This window comes from Octopus bimaculoides, chromosome 4 (assembly GCF_046866305.1).
Source record: "Octopus bimaculoides isolate indiv1 chromosome 4, ASM4686630v1, whole genome shotgun sequence".
Taxonomy (NCBI): Eukaryota; Metazoa; Mollusca; class Cephalopoda; order Octopoda; family Octopodidae; genus Octopus; species Octopus bimaculoides.
The window spans coordinates 77896522-77921358 of NC_142931.1; the positions used below are offsets into that span (position 1 = coordinate 77896522).

Genomic DNA, 24837 nt, shown 5'->3' on the forward strand with positions numbered 1-24837 from the left:
ACATGCAGTAATTTTAATTTAACTGTTATGAAATTCCTCTGTAATTGTACAAAATGATGAAATAGATACTAAATTTTAAAAGCAAAAATATTTAGCAATTTAAAATAATATTAAATTAAATCAATTTTCTCATTTGCATATTTGCAATAAATATATGCTATCAAATATTCTAAATTTTATCAACCTGATGCAGATCTACTCTATCGAAAATCTATCTCTGCAAAATTTCAATATCATATGTATATTTGTCATGATGTTATAAGACACTCCTCCTGCAACCCTTACATTAAGCCTCTCAGCATCACCTTTTTCTCTGTCTTTCCACCTCTCTTTCTATAACTCAATACGATGTAAAGCGTGACTAGGGAAATCACCCAATTACCCAGCCATCATTTATATTGGCTATCATCATCATCATCATCATCATCATCATCATCATCATCATCATCATCATCATCATCATCATCATCATCTTCATCATCATCATTGTTATTATTTAGAGAGAAAGATTGAAAGTGAGACAGTTAATGGCATACATATATATGTGTGCGTGTGTACATAGATTCATGCATAGGTACATACATATAAAATTGTACATCTAGAGTTGACATGCCGGAATAGATTAGACATAAGTGTGAACCATTCCATTCGTCGAAATGTTTATCGTTTATGAAAGCCTGTTGTTAGATATAAAGGCAAAACCCCTAAATTCTGCATGTATCAGAACACACACCCTCCCCTGTTTATAGTGATTAGTATCCGGAATATTAGGATAGATTGTCCTCCATCAACATAATATTAGAGAAATAGATATAACTATGTGTCTCTCTCAGTTAGATTTTGTGAAGATTGCCTAAAATGGCCTCTTCAAAAACGTAATGCATTCCGTATCACGTTAGTCAAATAACTGTTTTTCTGTAAAGTTAAGGAAAGTAGACACATCTCCAGCGTTCTTCATACCATTTTTTGCTTTCACATCTTTCACAGTTTAATTGTAGGCTATACAGATGCGGCATGTATATGTTTGTATGTGTGTATGCATGCATTTAACCAATAGAGATCATAACTGTTTATAAATATATGCATATATATTGGTATGTAACTGTAAGATTCAAGCATCAAATTATATATTCGATGAGTTAACTCGGGATTCTTTAAAGTCAACGTAAAATTAAGATATCTTCGGCCTGATACGTAACTAGCTGAGTACCCCTCGATGAGTAATTATTACATCGGAGGATCTATTTGCTAGGAAACATATGCAGCCTGGATTTTGCCTGTTCCACTCCCTCAATTTGCAGTTTCATCTACATACGTGCATACATAAATACATGCATACATCAGGCGTATATGTGTGTGTATTTGTGTAAGTATATATATGATTTAAAGAGAGTTTATGCCTACATTAATAATTACTGACGCAAGATCGGTCAAAATTTGAATTGATGAAAGAATTGTAAACAATCTGTTAAAACTCCATTCTTCAGTGTGTGTGTGTGTGTGTGTGTGTGTGTGTGTGTGTGTTCTTTTAGTCAAAGAAAAATATCGACTTAAAATGCAATAATTCTTCGCAGGTATCCAAAATATGATTTCATTATGTGTCACACACAGTCACATTAATTAGTTGTCAACTCTTTTAATTTCACATTCTATTGATTTTAACGACTCGTAGTGAAATTTTATTTTGGATACAACCTAAGAATTTTGCATTGTATTTTAAACCGATTACTTTTTTTCAATCTGTTTTTTTTTCTTCAGAACTTAACCAATGAGAAATAGATTATTTATGTTTGTTTATGTTACATATTTTGATTTATTGAAATAATTCAATTAATATCAGTCACTGAGCTAATGTTTTCCTCACCATAGTATTTCTAATTAGATTTTTGATTGCCTGCTTTAAACAGGTCCACCTCTATTCAGCCTATGATAGCAGGTGCTTTTGGAATTATTAGAACCTAGCCAAAAGGTAACTAAAACTCTAGGAGTTACTTAAATGCACAATACAGAGAAAAGAATACGATGAAGTACTTTCTGTATAATAAACACACATCAAGTTCCTAAGGTGCACGAAGCTGTAGTAAAAGTATAGGAAATAGTATTTTCAAATTTTGGCACAAAGCCAGCAAGAATGATCCTGATCGATAATATCGACATCAATACATGACTAGTGATTATTATAGTAAATCCGAAAGGGTGGAAGGAAAAGTCTACATCGGGGAATTTGAACTCAGAACGATTCTGCCAGCTCTCGTCTCCCAACAATAATATTAGTTTCAAATTTTGGCACAAAATGCCGCCATGCATTTTTCTGGCGTGCTAACGATTCAGTCAGATCGCTATTTTAATGATGACAGTAATAATAATAATCCTTTCTATTATAGGCAGAAGGCCTGAAATTTGGAGTGGGGGGGGGGACAGTCGTTTACATCGATCCCAGTACCCAACTTGTATTTAATTCATCGTCCTCCAAAGGATGAAAGGTAAAGTCGACCTCGGCGCAATTTGAACTCGGAACGTAGCGACGGGCGAAATACTGCTAAGCATTTCGCCTGACGTGCAAACGAATCTGCCTGCACGTCAACTTAATAATAATAATAATAATAATAATGATGATGATGATGATGATGATGATGATGATGATGATGATGATGATGATAATAATAATAATAATAATTATTATTATTATTATTTTATGTTTGACTTTTGTTTTGCATTTGTACAAGTTGGATCCAAGTCTCACCCAGAGACCTCAAGAGACAACAAGTTAGAAGTTCATGTAGGTGTTATGCCTAGGGTACCATTATTATTATTATTATTATTATTATTATTATTATTATTATTATTATTATTATTATTATTATTATTATTATTATACACCTGCAAGGTCATGCGCTGTTTATATTGATATACGATCACCATGTCGCGCACATATGGTTGTGATGTATGTCCCTGGTGTACCCTTTTTGTCACCCCTTGCCGCCAACTCCTATTTTTGGCTTTGCAGCTCCACACCGGTCGAAGACTTTTGAAAGTACACCAGGTGTAGCCGATCTATTTTACTCTGTTCCAAGGCCGTCGCCTTCTAAACAAAACTCTGCATCTTCACAATTCCAACGACAAGCCCATTCTTTTTACGGGTCAGAAACTTGGAGCGTCACCACAGCTATAACGAGTAAGCTACAGTCCTTTGTCAACAGATACCTGCGCTACATCTTTAAGACCTGATGGCCGGACAAAATTTCACAAAGAAGTCTGCGGGACAGAACGAACCAAACTCCCATCGATCAAGAAATTATGAAAATGAAATGGGACCGGATCGCTCACATTCTAAGGACACCTCTAAGCAACATTGCGAGACAAGTGTTAGACTGGCTGCCTGAAGGAAAGTGGAAAGTTAAACAACCTAAGAAGTTGTGTAACGTATGCATGGAGGATGAAGCGAAGTTGCCCAAGATTTTATCCACTGGCATGAAATTGTCGCGACATTATGCTACTTACAGAGTAGTGTAGACTAACTTAAGCTCCATCCCTCCTAACAGCAGTGCTTTCTGAATGAGACGCAGTACCTGAAATGTAAAAGGTTGGAAAGTATAATCAATTACATCGACTTCTATACTTGACTGGTACTTTATTTTATCAACCCCTAGAGGGGTCAAATGCAAAGTTTATCCCAGCAGGAACTGAACTCAGAATTTAAAGTGAAACGACGAAATATCAATTTAGCAACTCTATTACTTTTGTACCAATCAAGTATTTTATTTTACCAACATCTAGGAAGGATAAACAGGCAATGTAGATGTTGGTATTATCTGATGCAGGTCAGCGTTACGTTTCATCCCTTCTAATACTAATATTATCATAACAGTAATATAATCAACCATGAAACGGTATAACATCATGAAAATACCAGATCTAGTTTGTTCTTAGACCATAATAACATAACTGAATGTTTTTTATATTATTTACTTCTTAAATTTTTGTCTTATGTTACATTATTTCTTCTTCTTCTTCTTCTTCTTATTCTTCTTCTTCTTCTTCTTCTTCTTCTTCTTCTTCTTCTTCTTCTTCTTCTTCTTCTTCTTCTTCTTCTTCATTTTCTTCTTCTTCGTCGTCTTCTTCTTCTTCTTCTTCTTCTTCTTCTTCTTCTTCTTTGTATTATTATTATTATTATTATTATTATTATTATTATTATTATTAGTAGTAGTAGTAGTAGTAGTTGTTGTAGTAGTAGTAGTAGTAGTAGTAGTAGTAGCAACAGCAGCAGTTGCAACTTGCAGGAATTTGGTGTTAATATGTTATCAATAGTTTATTGTTCCTATAGCAGAATGGGAGAGTCATGTGATGTAAATGAAGACCGTATAGAAATTATTTTCCGAATATTTTCGGTATATCATATAGTTTTCTGTTATTTAACAAATAATCTGAGTGTATTTGTATGTACGTGAGTGTCTATGTGTCTATGCATGTATGAATGAATGAATGAATGACCGTACACACACATATATATACATATATCATCATCATCATCATCCTCATCATCTAACACCCGTTCTTCATGCCGGTATGGGTTGAACGGTTTGACAGGAGCTGGCCAGCTGAAGAGCAACCCAGGCTCCATGTCTTTTTTTTACATGGTTTCTACAACTGGATACCCTTCCTAACTCCAGCCGCTTTACAGAGTGTACTGGGTGCTTTTACGCAGCAACAGCAGGGGTGCTTTTTACGTGGCACCAGCACCCACGAGTCCGCAAGATTAGGAGCACTCCGCTGGAAACATGCCTGCATGCAAGGGCAACCACTTAGCTTTTACTTAGCTTAACGTGTCTTCTCAAGCATAGCAAACCGCGAGGAGTCTTATCACCCTGTCATCCCCTCTGTGAGGCCCAACATCTGAAGATACATCTTCCTCCACAAGTAGAGATCAGCACCTCTTGATGCAACTGTCTTCATTCATGCATATTACATGACCGTAGCAGCGCAGTTTTCTCTCTTGCACACTACATCTGATACTTTGTCTACTCAGTTTTTCTCTCAAATCACTTACACTTTGTCATATACGCATACTGATATAACCCATCCAGCAGTGTATGCTGGTTTCATATCATCCAAGCCTTTGCATATCCTCAGTAGGCACAGCCCATGTCTCATTGCCGCGAAGCATAGCTGTTCTAACAAAGATATCATACAATCTGAATTTCATTCTGAGAGAGAAGCTCTTCGTTACTAACAGAGGTAGTAGCACTCTGAACTTTGCCCAGACAATTCTTATCCTAGCAGCTATGCTTTCGGAACAACTTCCACCACTACTAATTCGGTGACCTATGTAACGGAAACTGCCTACGACATTTAAGGATTCCCTCCACCCGATATTTGAGGGAGTCTACTTTTTGTACAACACTGATGTTTAATGTACCTGCACATCAGCAACATGCAAAACTACTTTTTCCGTTAGTCATCCACTGATATCGCTGTACCACATTTGAACTGAATGACCCGTATGGTGCTTCTCCAAACACTTTTTCTACATATCGAGCAGGGTTATATATTCAATTAAACATTACATCGCTTGCTGTAGGGAGTTTTATCTCCCTTGTCAGTACAGAGAATACGTGCTTTGTTTGTGGCTAAAGAGTTTTTGACTCTTATATTAGCAATGCTGGTGCTCCTTGCACCATTCGTCACTTTTAGTGACGGTAAATTATTTCCTTTTTGGTTTTAGACTGCGTGAAGCCAATCTAATTATTTTATAATTTTCATATTTGCTAAACCAGACATTGTTTCCAATGGCAAATTTTACAAATACTGAATTTTAACTTCACCACCAACAATGGAATATCACTGGTGATCATTAATTTCATATGAAATTAGCTAATCTGATACCGTCGCTTGTTGTGGGGAGTTTTATCTCCTTTGTTAGTACGTAGAACATGTACTTTGTTTGTAACTAAAATGTCTTGGACTATTATTTCTAGGAATGCAGGTACTCCCCGCACCTTTAGTCACTTTTAGTGGGGGCGAATTATTTCCTTTTTTGCTTTTAAATTGCGCTAGCGACCTTAGTTATACACACACACACACACACACACACACACACACACACACACACACTGTACACCACGCATCAGGTGACGAAGTGATAACAGAGCAACGTGTTTTGCCAAGTACCCAACGCATCATTCAGTCTAGGAACTGAAACACGACCGCTACAGTGTGCGTGCAGCACCTTAACCACTAAGCCACACACCCTCACGTGTATATATATATATATATATATATATATATATATATATATATATATATATATGGGAGAATGTACGAAAAAAGAAACAACAACAGACGAGGACAGGTGGTGTAAACAACAAAAGGATGTATTAGTTTGACGCTCGGGAATACAGAAAGTCTTTAACGTTTCGAGCTACGCTCTTCAACAGAAAGAATACGGAGAAATATATATATATATATATATATATATATATATATATATATATATATATATATATACATATATAATGTAAATGGATAGATAAATACATATATATACACATATATATACATACATATATATATATATATATATATATATATATATATATATATATATATATATATATATATATATATATATATATATACGGGGTGGATGTAAGTATGTGTGTGTAAGCACTATTTGAGTAAGTTTCAGGCAAAACTTGATGTCCAAGGCAACGTGAATTTTATGATAAATCTAGCTCTACTCTCAGTAGTTTTGAATCCTCTTATCAGTAAATATTCTGTTGTTATCCTTAAACTATTAATGTGTATGTTTGTGTATATGTATATGTGTATATTTTTATGCATATATAGGTACATATATATATGCGTGTGTGCGTTTCTAAATATGTGTGTTTGTATGGTTCTTTATCAAGGCTTAAGTCAAGATAGAAGGCTTTTTGTTTTATCTAGACATTGACTGGAGACAAAACATTTGGTAAACCGAAGAGCGGAAAATGAAAAATATTCTTATAGATTGTCTGAAACAAATGGCTGTATTTTGTTTCTGCATGTTTATATATCTATATATATGTACGTGTATGTGTGTGTTTATGTGTGTGTGTATATGTGTGTGTGCATATGTGTGTGCATATGTGTGTGCATGTGTGTGTGCATGAATTCGCGCCTGTGTCTATTTGTGTGGGCGTGGGTGTATGTTTTTATGTGTGTGTGTACGCGTGTGCGCGCGCCTGTGTGTGTGTGAGAGTGTTTTACACTAAATAATTGAATAAGCTAACAGTCCCTTCCTTCATAGTGTATTTGTTGTCCGTCCAAATTATGAGTTATGAAACATCAAAGTAATAGTCGTGGCGGATTGAATGAACAAATTATATTGACATATGATTTGGTTTCGTGATATCACTCGTAGGTCAATTTAATGGCACCATCTACAAGCCAATGACAGAGCTACTGCACAGTCGTTCGACGTGCAAGAAATAGCGGCCAAATCTCCCTTAAAACACACTCCATCCTTAGAAATAAGGAAATCACATGTAGATATAATGTAGTTTTAGACACTTTTAAAAGAACAGGATGACCATGCATTAAATCCCTTTTGGAAAATCACAGTTGAGCTAGGAGTAAACAACGATGACAACAAGATCAAGAACAACAACCACAACAGTAACATTAACAAAAATACCATGCTGACTTTCAATACTTTACTGCATAGTCCCAATACATCTTCCGTTTTAACTCTACATGATAGTATAGAACAATCTAATTTTTACTTCCAAACAAGTGATTACTATGTGTGTTTCACCCTGGTAAACCTCGTCACCAGAGGATAGTTTCAACATGTTTGCATGTCAGAAATTACATTTATAGATACGGAAAAGGAAGTTCAATATATTTTTGGTTAAGACTAATTATTTATATGATAAAAATATAAAAAGTTAGAGGAAAAAATTCCTGAAGGCCGTTGGTATGAATTTGAAACCTTGAATTAAAGGGTCTTGGATTGAATGCCGCTCACAATATATTTTCGATTTGAAGACATTTTCTTCTGAGCGAGAGACGATAGACAAACACTTATGGGCAGATGTTAACATCGTTGTAGCGTGCCTTTCGTGGATTTTACTCTTTTGTAAGAATTCAGCTCATACCTCACTGCTTATTGTGATTGTTCTATAGATGTTCTGAGAGGTTATCGTCTGGATAAACTCCACGAGTTTGGCAGGAACTACGCTTGTAAAAGCTCATGCAGAGTAACGTAACTCTGTTCTACTGTCTAACATCTTAAACAAAGGGTCGACGGATTTAACTTTCGCTGATTTTGTCTACCAAATTATAAGGCCTTTGCTGGATTGTGTGTTGAACAAATTTTTAACACTCTGAGTATCATAAATATGTACGTGTGTGATATGATGCTATAAACGTAATCGATAATACATTTATATAAATAATAATTTATATGGAAATGGTTAACTAATTGTTTTCTTTTGTTTCTAGGTGGTCTCTGGTGCAATCGAACATGGGACGGCATTATGTGTTGGGATGACACTCCTGCATCAACAACAGAAAGACAATCATGTCCTCATTATATTCATGGTTTTAAAACATCTAGTAAGTAGTAACCGAGCAATTTTCTAAAACCTACGTATATATATATATATATATATATATATATATATATATATATATATATATATATATATATATATATATATATATATATATATATATATATATATATATATATATATATATATATATATATATATATATATATATATATATATATATATATATATATATATATATATATATATATATATATATATTCTTTTATTCTTTTGTTTCAATCATCTGACTGCAGCAATACTAAAGCACCGCCCTTCAGTCAAAGAAATCGACCCCAGGACTTATTTTTTTGTAAGACTAGTACTTATTCTATCGGTCTCTTTTGCCAAACCGCTAAGTTACGGGGACATAAACAAACCAGCATCAGTTGTCATGCGATGGTTGGCGGGGACAAACTCAGACAGACAGATACACACACACACCTAAACACACACACCAATATATTCATATATTAATATATATATATATATATATATATATACATACATACATACACACACACACACACACACACACACGCACACACACGCACACACACATACACACACACACACACATATATATATATATATATACTTTTTATCTGTTTTCCTTTACTTGCTTCAATGATGTGTCTGTGGCCATGTTGGGGCACTGCCTAAGGTACCACGCAGTGGAACTGAACCCAGAACCATGTGGTTGGGAAGCAAACTTCTTATGACACAGCCCATAGCAGCAGCAGAGTAATTACTAGGTATCGATTCTTTGTGTAAGGGAATGCAGCATGTAAAAAGTGAAAAATTGCTTCTATTAAGAGATTTAAACTCTTATGTTTATACAATTAAGTTTAAATTTCCTCGAGATATCTTATGTCTTCTATATCCATATCTATGGACTCCGAACATAAACTTCCTGTAAACATATGAAGGTTAACGGAATCAAGCATGGCACTAAGTAAATGAGGTCGGATAAAAAACACGGGGCTCACCGATCCTATTCATCCCTAACAGAACTTAAACACGCAACAAATAGAAGAAAATTAGTGGTTACCGACTTTCAGTCAATAAAGATAGGGATATTCATTCATTCATTCATTCATTTACTCATTCAATGATAAACAATGTAAAATTTGTCCGTGTGTATATTAGATTACACATCACAGTAATGGGTATAATTTGAATTGATTATCGTTACATTGTCTTACATGCTTTGAAGACGTTATCGTTGTGTCGATATATCGACATTCGCGTCTCTGTCTAGATACATTTGTACGTCGATTACATGTGGAATAAGAGTTAATTAATCAATAGGTTAACTGACGATGTTTATTAATTATAACATTGATAATCAGTATCCTGAATGTGTGGTCAACATATGGAATTCTAAAACAAATCAGCCCAAAATATGTATCATAGTGTAAGATCAATGCTCCATTGTAACGATCGTCAGTACTATAAAAGTGGCTTGTATTGTAGAATGATAAGCAAATGCAGCTGTCTCAAATGTTAAATCTGTTAGAAATTGCAGCCAAATCTTAAAAATGGAAGAATTAATGGGATACTATGGCTGTGAAGAAAAAGTATAGGATAGTCATAGCTATGACATCTTTGATCGTAGGACTGTTAGTTCAGCATAGATGAGAGGCTAAACATCTACAGCAACAATTGAGAGAATGACATTAAACCAAATTCTTCAGTTGGGCTTCTACAATTTTATGACGCAATGTCAACCATATTCATAAACACACTGGTATACCTAGGGTTATATGAACCCACGACACTAGATTTCGCAAACAAATTACATTAAATTCATCAGTTTGCTTTTAATCTTTGATAAAATAATTTTCATTAAAGTAGCATCGATATTTTTTTTTTTTTACATTGGCACATGTCTGCAAGGAAAATTAACCATTTAAATACACCACGCGATCTTTCTAGTATCAAATCTAGAAGGTCGAATGGCAAAGTAGTTCTTGGTCAGATTTGAGCGCAAAACGTAAAGGGACGTAATCAAATTCTATGAAATATCTTATCCGAAGCTTCAACTGTTTTATCATTAACATTTCTCGCCATTCTTATAGCAAGGTTTTCTAAGACATGCACAAAGCTACAAAGCAGTAGAGCAGATTTAATAAATCCTTACTATATAGCCGGTATTTTATTTTTAACTATCGCAGAAAGATGAAAGATAAACTTCTTAGTGGCGGAATTTAAACGTGAAACGTAAAGGTGAAGTAAAAATAACACAAGGCATTCCATCTTATATAATAAATGATACAGTATTTAGCATATTATACAGAATATAGTCATGTAAACCTATATGATTAAAAGGTAACGACTGATCCTCTACCAGGTCGCTCAACCTTCAAGAAAAGTTGCCGAATGACGCTCAAATAAAATTACCCTCGTCTAAAACAGGAAAAGATACATCGGAAAATGTACTAGATAATCAAAGATGGAACAGTCTCGATCATAAGTTTGCTCAATGAAAGTTTACCTGGGGCTAAATAACATTAATAACTATTACATCAGAAAAGGTACTACTAAGCGTTCTCAAGAACCTATACAGTATTATTCTCTCTTTTTTCGACAAAGAAAAGAATCATTTGTTTAATGCTTTCTGCTAATATCCAGGATGAACAACACACTAGATCACTGATAGAATGTGTTCTCAAACAACAAGTAAAGCACTATTCTAAATTATGCTATTAAGAAAAAAATGATTGTTATTAGCATTCAGAAGATAAGTGTTGTTTATAAAGATAAGAACGTTTACGCAACAATACTGTTTTAAAAATTTTTGTCCTTATTTTTGTTGCCGCTAATATAAACACTGAAAATGAATTTCTCGCCACGACATAGATACGACAGTCACAGAGTTCATAGGCTGATTGTGCCAAAGATAGCACATTGAATGGCTGGAGGGAAGAAATAGTTCGCAAAATTGAGTTATAATGCAAACAGCAAGCTCCCTTCTAGGTAAGCCGGTGACGCAGTTTCGATTCAATTTACCGTCAGTAATTTTTCTTAAAAAGTTATTGCTGTTTAGGCACATCTGAACTCTGATCTATGAGAAATAATTACAGACGTTCATCCTTGACTATCGTGTGAAATGTTTATTTGGTGGGGGGGGGGGGCTTAGTGTACTGGATTATATAATCTAAAGCTTCCCTCCGTGTGTAAGATGATAAAGTGTTTTCGAAAGAAATTTAGTTGGTATTTCTAACAGTTTTCTCGACTGGTTAGAGGCTCCTTTGTATGTTGCTGCTAATAGGTTTTTAAAAAATGAACGAACATCACAAAATCTCATCGACATTGTTAATATTCTGTTGGAATAGTTGCGAGCTGATGACTGCCAGGAGAAAATGCAGGGCAGGATTTCTAAAGGGCTCGGTTAGGAAGGACTGGATATAGAAGTTAATAGAGGGGCTAAGATAAATGAGGACACAATATGGTGGGTGAGGATGAAAGACGGGTAAGATGTGTATCCAGAATGAATGTGACATCAAGCCAGAAATCTCCTTGGAGCAGACTCCCGCTATAGATAAAATATTGTGTTGTGTGTGATGCAATGTAAAATTCACTTGTCTCTTTTATCAGACTGACACATTATAGCGTACAGACCAAAAGTTATATAAGCTACAGATGCATAAATAGGAGAATATGGGAACCTATACCGAGCTTAAAAATATTCTAAAAGAGAGATGAAATTGTTACAAAAGTCATCTCCTTACCAAAGAATTTTAAAGCATGACAATATTTAGAGAAAAGTTGCATATGTATATATCAACAAAATGTAATACCATTGCTTTACAACAGAGAAATAATAATAATAATAATAATAATAATAATAATAATAATAATAATAATAATAATTGTTCCAAGTTTTGCCACAAGGCCAGCAATTTTGTGGGAGGGGATGAATCGATTACAACGACTCATCCGCTAAGCATTTCGTCCGGCGCGCTAAAGAATCCGCCAGTAATAATAATAATAATAATAATGGTTTCAAATTTTTCCATAAGGGCAGCCATTTGGAGAGGGAGAGGATTTGTCGATTATACTGACCTCAGTGTTTCACTGGTACTTAATTTATCGACCCCGAAAGGATGAAAAACAAAGTCGACCTTAGCGGAATTCGAACTCAGAACGTGAAGACAGATAAAATATGATAAGTCTTTCGCTCAGCTTGCTAACGACTCTGCCAGCTCCATGTCTTCTTAATAATAACAATAACAATAATAATAATGATAATAATAACCCTTTCAACGAAAGGCACCAGGGCTTGAAATGTCTTGGGATGGGACTAGTCGACTACATCGACCTCAGTACTCCATTGGTACTTAATTTATCAACCCCGAAAGGATGAAAGGCAAAGTCGATTTCTGCTGAATTTGAACTTATTTCGTCCAGCGCGCAAACTTTTCTACCAGCTCGCCGCCTAATAATAATGATAGCATTAATAAGAAGGATAGTAATAACTTATTACATAGGTGCAAGCCAGAGTAATACTGATAATAGTTGTTTTTTTTTTTTTAATAATAAAATTAATAATAGATTCTGACGTAGACACAGTGTGTGATAAGTATAGTCGATTAGACAGACTACATGTGATTAGTATTTATTTTATCGAACACAGAATAATGAAGTGCAAAATCTGCCTCAGTGACTGGCACAAAGCCTCAAATTTAGAAGAGGCCTATAAATCAATTATATTGCTAGATTGCTACCATATTTCTACGACGCAGGCAGGCTGGAAAGCAAAGTAAATCTTGAAAAATCAACGCAACTAAATACTGCGAGGTATTGTGTCCGATGCTCCACTAATTCTAGCAAATACAAATAATCTTTTGAGTATTATGTTTTATGTTCTGTTATCGGTGGTATATTTTTTTCTCTTCTAGATTTTGCCGTCAAAACCTGCACTGAAGAAGGCGTGTGGTATTTCAATTCCAAGATTAACAAGACATGGACCGATTACTCTTCTTGTGTCCAGGAATTTTCTAGTAATTTTCAGGTAAGTAAATAATGCGCGTTTCAAATGAAATTTAATTGGTTATACATAATATTTCCCCATCTGGTCGCGCACACACGGAATTTTCAAATCTTTCGTTGGCTAAATACATCCATAACTTCAGGCTCGATAGAGGCTTGCAGTAATAAAATTTGGAAATGTTAGTCAATGGATTACTCTTTCACCGAGCCTGCACATTCACTATGCTACTTTCTATAGCTTCCTCTGTTTCGCTAAGTCAGGTGGCTCTTGGGAGTTAAGCCTTGCCAAAGAGAAGCTCCTATTTGGCCCATGGTATTTACATATTCACCGCTAACCTATATATCTAGATGTAATTCTCATATCTGCCCTCGGAGATTAACCGAGTAGGAATTTCTCTTGCAATCTATCTGCTGTCTGCTAACGCTACAATATTTATATCCAAACCAGCCCATACAACTGTGTGATAAAGCAGCCAAATGTATCAAACTCAGTTTGTGAGGTTGCTATACTTGATAATCGCTTTATCATCCAGCCCTCGATACATGGGCTGTAAAACAGGACTCAGATTTGAAATTGGAAAGTAAGTTGTACATCTAAATTTCTATCCGCCCGCCCCCACTGTCACTGCTCACTAAAAGATTTTTTTAGGGTGCTACAACGTTATTCTTTACCTAACCAGAAGTAATCAGAAGCCTAATTTTCTAACCATAAAATCAGGCACCTTCTTTTATGTGTGCTTGTGTGTGTGTGTGTGTGTGTGTGTGTGTGTACGTGTGTGTGTGTGTGTGTGTGTGTGTGTGTGTGTGTGTGTGTGTGTGTGTGTGTGTGTGTGTGTGTGTGTAGACTAACTCTAATTGGCAGTGCTAAACTTCTACACATTCTGCCCCTTGAACTCTGGCTAAAGGTTACGTCAAGATTACATAGCAACATACTCCACGTGAAATACATAGCGACATACGCATTTCAAATTCAATATATCAGTTCTTCCGTAAATCGAAGAGCTATAATATTATTCAAGTAGACGGAATATTAACATTTACTTTTCTCATGTATTCTGTAAGTGGATATTTATTTATAGCAATTTAAATAGAAGAAACGAATTCAAAATGAATTTCGGGTACATAAAAGATAATCAATTTAGCTGTAAATATTATATTTGGTATTCCTCTAAACATACGGAAATCAGAATGTAATTATGACAGAAATATTAAAAGGAAGACGAGTGACAAAGCCTTGATTGGTTTCATATTTCATTATTTTGAATCTGTTGCTCTTTCAGGACCATCTTGATCGTGTCAATTCCATAACAACATTTGGTTATGGTGCTTCACTTGTATCTCTGAGTGCGGCCATCATAATAATGATTTCCTGTAGGTGAGTATACATTTCTTTTGTATGTGCAAGTGAATATATATATATATATATATATATATATATATATATATATATATATATATATATATTTATATATATATATATATATATATATATTATTATTATTATTATTATTATTGAAAATAAATTTCAGGGTAGCAAATAAATTTTAGAAATTTTTTGCTACCAGTGGTCTAGCGAGAAGAAAAAAACTAGTCAATAGGCTATTATTCATATAAATACAGTGTACATTTAAAGACGCACTGGAAGTACAGCAGTTTGGCGTTCCTTTTATCCTTTCGTTCCAGGTGGGGCTACGGGTTCTTAGACTCCTGGAACTCAACTTGGGCTACTTTTGCGTCACCCACAGCCGTTGCAGACTCCTCAACACGCCCTTCATCCTCAGGTCAAACAAAAACGTCTTCACCTTCCATAACGATAAGCGATAACTTGATAAGTCGATAACGCACACTGCTGTCACTGACACTGTAAGACTGTAATATGACAAAATCGTACGTGAGCACAACTCAAAACTTCAGAATTACACAATGCTGCCCAGTTAGCTGCTGCTGCGTCGACCAATAATGCTTGTCACGTGTACACGTAGTCAGACAATAGCGTGACTGACGGACTCTTCCAGACACACCCACAATAGACAGGAACAAACACGTATGAATTTTGTTCGCGGACTTAAAGATAACGGAGCTAAATGTAGCGGAAGCTAATTGGTCCGGAAACGGTTTCCGAAGTTAGCTAAACAAAAAGTCCGTAAACGGTTTCCGAAATTAGCTAAGCAAAGAGTTAGCTTCGCTAATTAGCTCTTAGCGGATTAGCAACACTATGCCCGCCACGGTATATATATATAACAAAAGAGAAAATGGAATTCGCGAGATTGCTTGATAATCACAAAGATCATTTCCACACATCTTGCGTTCGTCCCGCACGGTTAAGATTCTGAACGACTGGTTATTGTGCATTATTTGGTGTAGATGTGTCTCGTCAGGCGACTTTTGAAAAGGTACTTTCCTCATTAAACTCGGTTTCACTTAGTTCGTTTATAATGCATTTCGTTATTTGTCTGTAGCTGGTTGTGTACTGGGACATAGTACTTTGGTGTGTGTTATATTCTATGAGTATATCTATGTCTTTTAATTTTACTGTTCTTTCCTATTTTTGCTTTCCCTTATAATGAAAGACGGCGAGCTAGCAGAATCGTTAACACGCTGGACGATATGCTTATAAGTATTTTGCCCGTCACTGCGCTCTGAATTCAAATTCCGCCGAAGTCGACTTAACCTTTCATCCTTTCGGGGTCGATAAAATAAGTACCAGTTGAACACTGGAGTCAATGTAATCGAACCATCCCCTTCCCCAAAATTACATCGCTTGTGGCAAAATTTGAAACCATTATTCTATGTTACTTTTATTTGTAATTAATTATTTCATTTCACTTTTATTTGTTATTTCGTTTATTTGTCCTTTCTTCCCTTGCCTAAATAGCATGTTGATAATTAATCAGCCACCACGTCTCTTTATCTAAAAATGGCGCCACTCCCCCTACAAAAAAAATAACCTTTTAACCTTCCATAACTGGGAGGTGCATATTTAAAATTTTTCTTTTCTTCCACTTAGTTCATCCTCTAAAGATGTTGACCTAAACACTGAATTTAACTCTTTTAATTCACATGAAAAACACAGGTTTTTTTTTACACAGTTTAATTGATATGCTTATCAAGAAAAGAAAAGAACATCTGAAAAGCCTTCAGTGAACCACCTCAGCCTATTTGTGTTACTATATATATATATATATATATATATATATATATATATATATATATGGGAGAATGTACGAAAAAACAACAACAGACGAGGACAGGTGGTGTAAACAACAAAAGGATGTATTAGTATGACGCTCGGGAATACGGAAAGTCTTTAACGTTTCGAGCTACGCTCTTCAACAGAAAGAATACGGAGACAAGGAGAAAAACACGGAGAAAAAATATTGAATAGTGTTCGGTCAACGGTCAATCATAGCTATGGCTGACCGGAAGTTAGAAATTTTACACAAGAGAGCTAAGAAAAGGGGGAGATAACAAAAGGGGGAGAAAGAACGGTGATCGAAGAACGAGGGGCTGTGTGTGTAAGAGATAGAATGCTAGTGATCTTGACGTATGCATGTGTGAAAATGGGGAGGGGAGAAAGGAGTTGGTCAGTTGTAGTGTGTGCGTGGTGTGAGGGTGTTGGGAGGTGGGGAAGGCATGGGTGGAGTGTGGGTTAGGCTGAGGGTGGGGGTAGAGGTATGGGTATGTGGGTAGGGGTGGGTGGGTGTAAGGAATTGGATGGGGTGGAGTGGGAAGGTAGAGTAGGAGTGTGTTGGGGTAGGGTGGGATGAGCTTATGAGGGAGGTTGACGATGAAGGGGGAAGGGAAGGTGGATGTAAGAGAGGGGGAGGGGGGTATGGGAGTTGGGAGAAAGAGAGGGAGAAAGAAGAGAGTGAGAGTGAGAGAGAGGGAAAGAGAGAAGAGAGAGAGAGAGTAAGACAGAAGAGAGTGAGAGAGAGTAAGAGAGTAAGGGTGAGAGAGTAAGAGAGTAAGAGTGAGAGAGGGGAGAGTAAGAGAGAAGAGAGTGAGAGAGAGTAAGAGAGTGGAGAGAAAGAGTAGGGGTGAAGGGAAGTGGGAGTGAAGATAAGTAGGAATGAAGAGAAGTAGGAAGAGAAGTAGGAGTGAAGAGAAGTAGGAATGAAGAGAAGTAGGAATGAAGAGAGGTAGGAGTGAAGAGAAGTAGGAGTGAAGAGAGGTGAAGAGACGTACGGAGAAGTAGGAGTCGGAGCAGGAGGGGGGAGGAGAGGGGGAGATGGGTGGTAGGAGGGAGGGTGGGGGAGAGAGGCAGGGGAGGGGGTTAGATGAAGAGGGGAGGGGAGTTGAGCCCATGTGGCACAAAGGAGCGAAGAGAGAAGATTAATCCCTGTTCACGGCGCAAACGGGAGTCCGGATGGCCCCTGTGCATGGACAATCAAAACACGGACAGGTGTTATATATATATATACTGTTGTGTCTGGGGAGAGACACAACAGAATATGCTTCAACACACGAAATCACATAAAAAATCTTGCAAACCAAATCCAAAAACGAAATATATATATATACATGGGATAAAGAACAGAAAGTAGATTAAACAACATTGAACTTTGTATAGCATACTACAAGTTTTTTTTTACTTAGATTTTATCCAAATGTGTGTGTGTGTGTGTGTGTGTGTGTGTGTGTGTGTGCGTCAACATAATATAATCATATGGACGGCAATATATAATGTAAAGTCAGAAACAGAAACATCAAAGTACGATGAGACGTTATTAGATTATCCTTTGAAAGGAGTGTGGAAAGTGTTGACTGCCAGGACATTCCTGGGCTGTGCGCAGATTTCATATTCTCCCGAGGTCAACTTTGCTTTCCATCCTTCCGCAATCGATACCAGCTCAATTCTGCTGCATCATTCTCTACCATCTCTTATTGTATCATTGATTTCCTAGAATCATGAAGAGGTACCCAAGAGCGTGCTGGTGTCAACATGCGATTGTATGTTTACCTAAAACCTTTACCGAAAGCATGTTACAAATTGATTCAAAGTCTTCCTTTTCAAACCTGATTTATGTATTCTCTTCCATTATAACTTTACTATCAGACCTCATATCAGGTACACAGTCCACTACTTATAAAAAGCATCATACTCGATCTAACTACCCTAGCTTGTCTAGTTAAGCACACTACTCGCTTTAAACTATTATATTATACAATCTGTCACATTTTAATCTTTATTGATTCCCTTTTATGTAGCCATCCATTTCTCACTTGTTTTCTGTTATCCATTCACTCTCCACTTTCTCACTACAAAGTTGCTTTTATCTTTTCATTTTTACTATCAACATATTTTTGAACAACCTTTTAGGCATTATCATTATCATGGGAACTTTACCTGTATCTGTTATCTTCACCTTATCGCTTTTTGTATTTCAATCTTTCTATTGTATTTACTAAGTCTGCCACTTTAATTCTTTTTAATTTTATAGTTATTACCATCATAACAGTTACCATTTTCATTTATAATTCTCGATTTTGTGATTTCTATCATATCTATCATGATAATTATTAGCTTTATTATTAATTTAACTCTATTAACTTAGGTAGTCAGACACTGTGATTTCTTTCAGGTGTGGTAGTTACAAGTTAACAGCAGACGACACGTTCCAATCCATCAGATGATATAAAGACTTTTATGGTTCTCTCTTTTACATACATGCATACACACACACACATACACACACACGCACGCACGCACACACACACACACACGCACACACACACACACTCACACTCACACACACATATTGTATATAAAATTGAATAGAGCTTTGAAAGCCATAAAATGTAATTTCGTTTTGTTTATATCTTATTAATGGTAGATTTATGATAAAGGATAGATGGCAAAAACGACTTTTTGTCATGTATTATCAACTTTTTAATCATCGATATTGCATGATTTTATTATATATATTTTTAAGATTGCTTAGCTACATCCACGTATTCTTTATCGAACACTCACCCATTTCGGTTTATTGCTCCATCGTCTTAATGTAACTTAAATTATCATCCCCCCATGCTTTTGAATATGCATCTTTGTATCAGTCATATAATGGCGTTAGATATGCTTTGAGCCTCCCTGAATAAAGGGATGTAACTCTATAGATGATCGTGTTCGACTGCATGTGTACATATCAAAGTATGCTTTATATATGTACATATACACAGAACAGAGTGAAGCATGAATATGATGAACATCAATACACGGTTTTATAATTTTTTAAATGTATATTTTTCAAATAGTTTTCTTTATTATATTTATTATAAATTTCTATTATTTTCACACATTGTCAATGTATATATTTTTCATCAGATAAAGAAGGACTTTGCTTCCTTTTTTCCTGCTGAATGTTCTTACGCATTTTCACAACAAAGTAAAAAGGTATTTAGCACCCAAATGTTCATATACGCAATGCAATAATATGATAGCCCGTCTAGCAAGCGTTCATACATGACCGAGAAATACATTCAGGCATCATCGCATTTTTTATCTTTATATGGAACAAATCATATAGTGATTATACTTGTTCCAATATACATTCTCGAATGAAGATCGGGAATGTGAAACTGAGAGTCATGTTTTGTGAAGTTTCCAGTTTCTATACAGAATTAAACCCCACATTACATTCTGAGTGCCCTACTTTTATTCACACGAGACAGATTATCACGAAATAAAAAGAAACATAAATATATACACATGCACACAGACACACACACATACCGATAGATAGATAGATAGATAGATAGATAGATAGATAGATAGATAGATAGATAGATAGATGAATCGACAGATAGATTTAATAGAACAAGCAGAAGACATGAATTCAATACATGCGTATATAATCTGTTTTCTATTATCGTAATTGACATTTAAGGCGGTGTGCTGGCAGAATAGTACGCCGGGAAAAATGTTTTGCGGCATTTCGCCCATATTTACATTCTGAGTTCAGATTTAGCTGGAGCCAACTTTGCCTTTCATCCTTATGATGTCAATAAAATAAGTATCAGTTGAACACTGAGTGGATATTTACATATATATATATATATATATATATATATATATATATATATATATATATATATATATATATATATATATATATATATATATATATATAGTGAAATCTTTAGGTTATACATCCTGTGATCTCTTCAGCGGCTCTCCATCCCATGTGTCTCCTCCTGTTCTGTTTAATCCATTCTCTAAACAGAACAGGAGGAGACACGTGAGATAGAGAGTCGTTGAAGAGGTCACAGGATGTGTGGCAAAAGATTTCGGACAAAGGACACTTAAATTAGCATAACAATAAAGCGGAAGTGAAAAACAAGTACATGATGCGTGTGGCTGATTGGCAAAAACAACATGGCCGTCCCAAAATGTAACAATACATAAATCTGTGCACGCACGTGTATATGTGTGTTGTGTGTGCGTGTGTGTGTGTGTGTGTGAAATATATATATATATATATATATATATATATATATATATATATATATATATATATATATATATCAGAATATTACAATATGATAAACCAATGAGGTATATTTATGATATATATATATATATATATATATATATATATATATATATATATAAATATACATAAGCACACACGCGTATACATGTATGTATGTATGTATGTATGTATGTATGTATGCATGTATATAAAGGAAAATTAAGTGACGCATTTTCTTTTAAAAAGTTTATTGGAAATTCATTCTTTGTGTTTACTTACTCCATACAGAGATTGGTCATATCCTCAAGTAAATTCCATAAAGTCATATAAGTTGTAAAGTACTCTCGGAGTATAAATGCTTCACTTATATGAATTGAGTTATGTATCGCATGGTCCACACATGTCGAGAGCAAAGCATAGGGAGATACAGGGTGGGAGAGAGAGAGAGAGAGAGATTGATTTGTAAACAGAGAGACATAGATAGATTGATAAATAGAGAGGTTGGTATATAAACATAGATAGATAGATAGATAGATAGATAGATAGATAGATAGATAGGCCCACATGCATAATAAATTGGTTGATGTGTCTAACAAATGATTACTCATACGTAGTATGAGATCATGTGTAAAACTCGATTTTTCTTTACCTCTAGATCTGGCTTTAACGAGATCTGCGTTCACATATTGCATCTTGGCTAGTTTGTCCTTCCCTGATTAAAGGAGATAGGAAATAAAAAAAAAATATAATAATAATTAAGATAATTTGAATTAACATGAAAGTATATTATAAAACTAAATCTTTGTTAGAAAATGTTAAATTTCTTAAGTAATTAATAAAAATTTCTTTTAAAGATACATTAGAAACGAAAACAAATCGGAAAATCTCCGATCAAGACCAGGTCGTTGTGGTTATCATAACAGCGCATCATATTGGGCACTATGATGTAGATACCGGTAAATCGTTTCTGTCAACTTGTAGGAGGACGTAATCTGTTTCATTCATGCAAGCACCACTTATTGTATCACGGATTATATCTCTGTTAAATGTCTGAAAATGCTATAGAAATTGCTCTCTTTCCAGCCTGCAAATGGAATTCTTCACAACTTGCTGGAGAACTCTACTTACCAGTCAACGAGTCATTTAGAAGATATATAGTCAGGCTATGATTCATACAATTTTGTTACAAAATAATTAACTTTAGTCGTGTTAAAGGGAGACTAGCTTCGGGGTCACTCGACTCGCAATAAGTAACAGTTAAATGTTCTTTAAATCATACTCAAAAAAGAAACGAGACATTTATTTTGTATGTAAGTAAAGTAAGTACCCTGGACATTACGGTCTCAAGTCATAGGACTCACAGGGTAACTTACCCTTTTTCCATAGGTATAAATGACCAGGATTATAACATACCCCACTGAACGGGACACCAGTCCATCTCAGCGTTTTTCATTTACAGCTGAGTAGACTAGAACAACATAAGATAAAGTTGTTTATTCAAGAACACAATACGCTAACCATTCAAGGAATCGAAACCACGATCTCGTATGCAGCACCTTCACCATTAGGCCACGCATCTTCATAGTTCAATATGTTCTACCTATGCAAAAAATAATAATAATAAAACGATAATGTTTAGAGACTAAATGCAAGTTGAGCCAGAAAGGCGGTGAGCTGGCAGAATCGTTAGCACGCCGGGCGAAATACTTAGCGGTTTTTTGTCTGACGTTAAGTTCTGAATTCAAATTTCGCTAAGGTCAGCTTTGCCTTTCATCCTTTCGTAAGTACTAATTACGCACTGGGATCGATGTAATCGACCTAAACACTTTGTTTCTCTTTGTTTGTCCCCTCTATGTTTAGCACACTGTGGACAATAAATAAATAAATAAATAGGTGTTACCCTAGTTATATACCGTAGGTTTCTAGACCATCTCTGTCCTTCGGCTACGATAGTAAGTACATGGAAGTTTGAGTATGCGTCTGAGCTGTGACACTTTAATCCTTGATATATATTCCGTTAGCTTGCATAGAGTTGAAATGAATGGAAAAAGATTACAAAAACATGCAGTCGCCCAATTAATTAGATTTCATTGGGATTCACTTTCGGTGTTGAGTCAAATGTTTTGAAACGCAAAAGTTAATATTTTTTCTTTTAGTTTTCATTCCTATTGTTTATGCTGATATTTGTTTTCAAACGAACTGACAGATTACGTGACTGGCAAAGAAACCACATTTAGTTATCCAAACCAGAACCAACAAATCATAGATATTCGATACTATTCTATTATCGACCGCTAATATATTATGTACTAATGAATTAATAAACTGTTACACTCGTGAGACGTGTGTAATACTTGATTAAAGAGTTTTGGAATAGTTATCACTATCTCTTAGAGGAAGGTACCAATATATAATTTATCGAAGGCGGAAAGCTGTCAGAATCGTTAATACGCCGGTCAAAATGCTTAGCGGCATTTCGTCCGTCGTCACGTTCTGAGTTCAAATTCCGCTACAGTTGACTTTATCCTTTCGGGCACGTGGTAAAATAAATGCCAGTTGAACAATGGGATCGATTTAATCGACTTATCCCTTTCCCCAAACCTGCTGGCATTGGGCCAACATTTGAAGCCCATATATACTTTATTGGAAAAGAGCACGGGATTAGAAAGCAAAAATGTTCAAAATTAAAGGTTTTGGTCAAAAATTCTTTCACAGAAGGAAACAACCACCCAGTTCTTTGTCTTACCTCGAGGTAGATATATCTCTTCCGAAAGACCGTCGATCGATTGTAACAATCATCTCACGAGTGTCATAGTTATTTTACTAATCATTTTAGGAAACAAAAAAAAAATGTTTGTTTCTGCCCCTGAATGTTTTGTTCGTTTTTCCCTTCTTTTATTCTTTTTTTGCTAATTCATAATAAATTTATGAAACATTGTCTATTTGAGATATAATATATATTTACCTTTGTACGTTTTCTTTTTTTTTTTCCTGCTAGGCGGTTCCATTACAAAAGCAATATTCTACACATCAACCTCTTCTTGGCATTTTGTTTTCGCTCCATTTTCGCCTTGATGCGTATCTACTTATTCACTTACGGATATGCCATGTCAATTGATATGGAAGAGAAGGGCGGTTTGTTAATCTTCAAACCGGGATCGGTAAGTCAGATAAAACACACAAAATCACACCTACACAAGCACGTACGAGCACACACACACACACACACGCGCGCGCGCGCACACACACACTCACACTCATACACACATTCACATACACACGCACATAACAAACCTAGCCCTCTTTTGTTTGAATTATAATGTCCAATATCACTTAGCGTAGAAAATGTTAACAGCTACTTCATTCATAATATATGTAACCGAAAGTTATGACGAAAATAGAGGATGGCTTTTATGCAGCAGCAGGAGAACAGTCACTGATATTAAACGTACCTACGTGTGTGTATGTGTGTGTGTGTGTGTGTGTGTGTGTGTTCGTGTGCGTGCGTGTGCGTGCGCGTGTGTTTGTGTGCGTGCGCGTGCGTGTGTATGTATTGCATTCAGATTGCACTACGGGATAGTCTTTCCACATGCTTCAAGATCTTCCGATAATATACGTGAGTGTACGCATGGACACACACACACACACACGTATAAACACACACAAACATGTACAGACACACACACACACATATATATTACATCACAGATGCAGATTTGTTGATTTGTGTAAGAAATACGTCATAAAATAACGTCGTAGTTCTATCAATGACGATA

The 24837-nt window shown here is 35.5% G+C and overlaps 1 protein-coding gene across 2 annotated transcripts in view; it reads left to right on the plus strand.

Annotated features, from left to right (window-relative positions):
* LOC106876948 (glucagon-like peptide 1 receptor) overlaps positions 1–24837 on the plus strand; it is a 478818-nt gene that overhangs the window by 283445 nt on the left and 170536 nt on the right. For both annotated transcript variants that reach the window (XM_089350850.1, XM_089350851.1), the window contains exons 4-7: positions 8485–8598; positions 13499–13611; positions 14870–14964; positions 24060–24222. In XM_089350850.1, the coding sequence (XP_089206976.1) occupies positions 8485–8598; positions 13499–13611; positions 14870–14964; positions 24060–24222 (485 nt within the window). The remainder of the gene's footprint in view (positions 1–8484; positions 8599–13498; positions 13612–14869; positions 14965–24059; positions 24223–24837) is intronic.